The following is a 4,925-nucleotide window of genomic DNA, read 5'->3' as shown; positions in this document are numbered from 1 at the left end:
CTAAGCCAAACCACAGCGGCTCCGGAGACTGGGGCTGGCGGCCCAAGAAGCCAGAGGAAGTCGGGATCTGCTAGATTCCCGGGGACCCAGGATCCCTGAGCTAAAAGCCCTGAGTCTGGCCCGAGACCCTGCTGCACCGGGAGGTGGAATCACAGGGGCGGCGCGTTGGGGTCGCGTCAGGACCAGGGCGGGGCAGAAAGCTGACCCCGGGGCGGAGACGTGGACTTCGCCCCTCCAAAACTGGCTGGGGAGGAAACTTGCCACCTACACTCACTCAGGGCTCAGGCCCGTCGGCATTTAAAAGCCGGGGGGCGGGGCGGGGCTGACAGCACCTGGCGCTGTTGCTGGATGGAGCACCCATGAGTTTCCGTGCTGAACCGCCAGGCCAGGCCCGGGAGAGGCTGGACATGGCCGCGTACTGCGACGGACTGGGCGCCTGCTCGAACCCGCGCGGCCAGGCCCGGGCCACCGCAGCGCACCCCCCGGGCTATGCACGCGGTGACCTGGGAACTGCAGGCGGTGGCCCGCGCCTGTGGGTGAATGCGCCCGCGCTCAGCCCTGCGCCCTACGCGTCGGGCCCTGGACCCGCACCACCGTATGCAGCCCCCGGCTACGCAGCCCCGAGCCCTCTCCTCGGCGCAGCGGGCGGCCTGGCGGGGGCCGACCTCGCGTGGCTGAGCCTCTCGGGCCAACAGGAGCTACTGAGGCTGGTGCGGCCGCCCTACTCCTACTCAGCGCTCATCGCCATGGCCATCCAGAGTGCGCCACTACGGAAGCTGACGCTCAGCCAGATCTACCAGTACGTGGCCAGCAATTTCCCTTTCTACAAACGGAGCAAGGCGGGCTGGCAGAACTCTATCCGCCACAACCTGTCGCTCAACGACTGCTTCAAGAAGGTGCCCCGCGACGAGAACGACCCGGGTAAGAGTGGCGCGACGGGTGCCGAACTCTGCGGCTTCCCGCCGCTGGGCAGTTGGCACTTAGGGGTGGGGGCGACCTCGGAAAATCTCAGTCCTCGTCGCACAGTGGAGAGAGGGGAAAGGAGAGACGTCTTGGGTATGGACAGGCTGCCAGATGGCCCTAGAACCCACAGGCTCACAGATTTCCAGTCCCGTGCTTTTTTCTAAATTTCTGTGCGCTCCTTAGGAGAAAGAAGCAGGACTGCTAGCCAGCTGGTGACCGTGGTGGTTACTTAACTACTCTGAGCCTCAATGCAGTCGCCTGTAAAATGCGGAAGACAATGCATAAGCCCCAAATTGACAAAACAAATGTCACGTCCCTTCGGAAAGCGCTCTGGTTTAGGCTGGATATATGATGATCCCTGACCTGGTGGTAGAGTCCAGAAGATTCAGCATCTCGCAAGCCTTCTCTCCCGCCAAGCATTTCTCGGGGTGGGGGTGGGGGTCTGCTTCTTCCTTTCTAGAATATCTAAATTATTCCAGTGGACTGTGGAGGTACAAAGTGCCACTTCGAGTTTGGGACGGAGAATAGAGATCTTGACCCCCTGGAGGGGCAAGTCGTCCATCTCCAGACACTTAAACGTGGGCCCTCTCTTCCCCTGCAGGCAAAGGCAATTACTGGACCCTGGACCCCAACTGCGAGAAGATGTTCGACAATGGGAACTTCCGGAGGAAGAGGAAGAGGAGAGGGGAGGCCAGTGCCGCCGCCCCCTCAGGAGTTAGAGACCCAGGGGGAGACCCCGCGCCTGCGCTGGAGCCCCAGGGCGCAACCTCCCCCGACCTGCAGGCCTCGCCGTCCCCGCCCGCGCCCGAGGCTGCCGCCTGTTTCTCCAGCTTCTCCTCGGCCATGGGCGCCCTGGCCGGCAGTCTAGGGGCCTTCCCCGGGGACCTGGCCCGCGACTTTCCCTTCGGGAGGCCAACGATGGTGCCCACGCAGAGTCCCCAGACCCCTGGCCCCATGCCGGGCTTTGCCTCTGGCCATCAGACGACTGCCGCCGGCTTTCGCGTCAGTAACCTTGTCTACAGCCGGGAAGGGACTGAAATCTGAAGGGGGCCTGTCCAGAGGTGCTGAGCCCAGACAGGGGATTCCAGCCTGGAGCTGACCCTGCCAGCAGTGGCTTGGGAGGATGCCCGGAGCTGGGGTAGCCAGCCCCACAGAGAGCTAAAGGGAGCCACGCCTCCCTCACCCAGGAGACCCTTCCTGCAGACAGGCTCCCTGCTCCACTGGCAGACCCTGCCACAGGGGCCCGCATCCCGTGACCTCCAGGAATGAATTCGCCTTCGAGGTCGATGTTTGGATCAGCTCCAGCCCTGCAATGGAGAGCCTGGCCACCCCCCCCCCCCCAAGAGCCTTTGTATTGATGGAAAGTGTACTGCCTTAGCCCTGGGGACCCAGGATGGCCCCAGGCTGGGGATTCCCTCACTAGGCCAGCAAAGCTGGGCCAGGGGCTCTGAAAGAGGGCTCCAGAGCCAGGAAATGGGGGTGGGTCCCGTAACTTTTGACCACTCTGGCCAGGAGTGCGCAGGGAGGAAATTCCTGGGGCTGCTGGGGTTGGAACTCCTATAAGCAGGGACTAATGTCTGGAGCTACCTGGGATGGCCAAGAGGGGCCCCTGGGTACCAGCTCCATTTTCTGTCCCTCCTGACCAGGCATCGCACATGGGCAGACTACAGCAACAGGTTGGCACCCTGGAATCCCCCTCACCCCATCACACTCACCAGAGCTCACCTCAGGCAGATCTGTGGCCACACCTGCTTTGGGTCTCTCTCCCCTTCTGCTTCTCCCTCTACCCCAGATTAGGCCAGAGATACCCCTGCCCCAGCTCCTGAGGGCCTCCTCCTGTTTGAATTTAACCCTTTAATCCCTGACTCCCACTCGTTTTTGGTTTGACTGAGAAGGTATCTTTGTGACAGGCAAGGAGTCCGTGGTCATTGGGAAGAGGAATTGTGGCCTCTCTACTCCAACCTCGAGGCCCTGGGGTCCCCAGGGTAGTGGCCTGTCATGCCTATTTGTGGCATCTGGCACTCTCTGGAGGTGTGGCCACTGGGGGGGCAGGACTCAACCCTTCCCAGCTGCCCTGCACTCCAGAGTGGGTGGGAGACACACTGTTCCTGGAGGAGGTCAGAGAGGGTGAAGCTTGGACATTGGAAGCTATTCACATTTGGTGGGTGGCCCTTTAGGGAGCCCAGCCTTGCCTCCACCCAGCCTGGGTGTTGGTTTTCCTGGGTAACTAAAGCAGCCTCTGGGCTGTCCCCACACTGCTGCTGTGCTCCTGGTGAGCAAGGAGTAGGGGGCAGGGCGAGAATCTGGAGAAAGGCCAGGTGCCAGGTCCAGGTCTCTTCTAGGAGGCAGACCAAGCCAAGAGTTGGAGTGCACTGAGCTCTGGTCACATACTTTCACTGTGCCCTGCTGGCTGCAGTTCTAACTCTTCAGTGTGTCATTTTGGCTGCTGCTTGCCATGAAGAGGTGAGCAGGGTGCTGGTTATTTGGAGGTCATGGTGTTCCTAACCAAACTGACAACCAACCCATAATCTCCCTCCAAATGATATGCAGTTCAAAAAGTCCGGGAAGAAAAAAAAATATCCTTAGCTTATGAATAAGAATTTTATCTTTTAAGCCTATTTTAAAAGACAACATGTTAAAATGAACACCAGTAATAGCGGGCATACCCATGCTCTTCCATATAAGAGCCCCACCACTATCCTTGGCATCCCCGCTTTAGACTGCATTTGCTAACAAGTTGGAAAGAAATACTTTTTTTAAATTAAAATTTTGAAATGGTGGGAAAATATAGTTCGACAATCAATGGAGCTTTTAGAAAACTGGCTGGCAAATAAATATGTAGGCATGTTGTACCACAGCTGATTGATTACTAGGAATTGGTGGAAAGCTGCTATTTTTTATCACTGGATTTTTCTGTAAAAATTGAGAAAATTTTTTTTTGATGTTTAAATGTTGGTCAGTAATTTAAAGTCCTATAACACTAATATTTAATGGTATTTGAGGAAAAATCCTAGTTAAAAATGATTCCAGTAGTACAGGGTGTATGGGAATTGATGGAGTCAGATGCCAAATAGAATTCATTCCTCCTTCACAACAGTTCATGTGTCTGGGTTTCTATTCAAGGCGGGGGACCCACACAGATGCAGTGCAAGGGCCCTGGGGACTCAGCTTCATTTTCCCAGAAGGGAGAAACTGCTGAAATCCAAATTAGTAAGCAGAGCCAAGCAGGGTGTGAGCACCATGTAGTTAAATGCCCCTTCTTTGGCTTGGGTCTGGCTGAGCTTGGTCCAGGCTGCATGCCTGGGGAAGTTTGGGTCCACTTGGACAGGGAGGGCACAGCTGCCAAGAGGTCAGGAGGATGTAGTCACCTGGCTTGGGACCCCACGTGGCACTCAAGTCCCATTTTCTCTCCCACTGTCTCCTTTTGTTGCCTCTGAAATCATGAAGCCTCTAAAGAATTCCAAGTTATTTTGAGGTCATTATGAGCCTTTGGCACAAAGAGCACTTGGGCTGTGCCTTATGGACACATGGTGGTAGCCACCACCACGGCCTTGTTTCACCTGGAGAAGAGAACTCAGTGGTGCCCGGGCATTCCACATGCAGAAAGGAATCCCAAAATTCAGAGGGAAAAGGCAATTAAGAAGTGCCTGGTACTGAGCAATTTAGAGTTCTCTCCATGGACACACAGCAGTGGTGATTTTCAGGTGACTGAAAACCAAAGAGCATAATAAAGTTAGTTGTCATCTTACCTGGTCACTGAGTAAAGAAAAATCCCTATGCAAGAAGAGCCATCCATGATCAAGACACAAACTTTCTTAGAAGATGAAGTAATGTTTTAAAAAGTGAAACATGGATTTCAAGATATGAGTTTACTTTTGCATATCGATCAAACATTGAGTGTTTGTTTATAAAGAACATAAAGTTTTGCATTTTAGCAATGCTGCCTTGGTGTATTAATCAAC

The 4,925-nt window shown here is 55.5% G+C and overlaps 1 protein-coding gene across 1 annotated transcript; it reads left to right on the top strand.

The window, feature by feature from the left end:
• The first annotated feature begins 349 nt into the window (after positions 1-349).
• Foxi2 (forkhead box I2) lies at positions 350-2,195 on the top strand. Its single transcript, XM_005320769.3, has 2 exons — positions 350-921; positions 1,565-2,195. Exons 1-2 carry the CDS (start codon positions 360-362, stop codon positions 2,005-2,007), a joined length of 1,005 nt encoding a protein of 334 aa, XP_005320826.3. The 5' UTR covers positions 350-359; the 3' UTR covers positions 2,008-2,195.
• The last annotated feature ends 2,730 nt before the right edge of the window (positions 2,196-4,925 follow it).

The sequence above is a fragment of the Ictidomys tridecemlineatus genome, chromosome 1, assembly GCF_052094955.1.
Source record: "Ictidomys tridecemlineatus isolate mIctTri1 chromosome 1, mIctTri1.hap1, whole genome shotgun sequence".
NCBI classification, from domain to species: domain Eukaryota; kingdom Metazoa; phylum Chordata; class Mammalia; order Rodentia; family Sciuridae; genus Ictidomys; species Ictidomys tridecemlineatus.
This window is presented reverse-complemented; position numbering and strand designations above follow the sequence as displayed.

Coding starts and splice junctions, on each gene's coding strand:
- Foxi2 (XM_005320769.3), top strand. CDS start 360: ATGAGTTTCCGTGCTGAACCGCCAGGCCAGGCCCGGGAGAGGCTGGAC. Junction 922..1,564: donor CCGCGACGAGAACGACCCGG/GTAAGAGTGGCG, acceptor CTTCCCCTGCAG/GCAAAGGCAATTACTGGACC.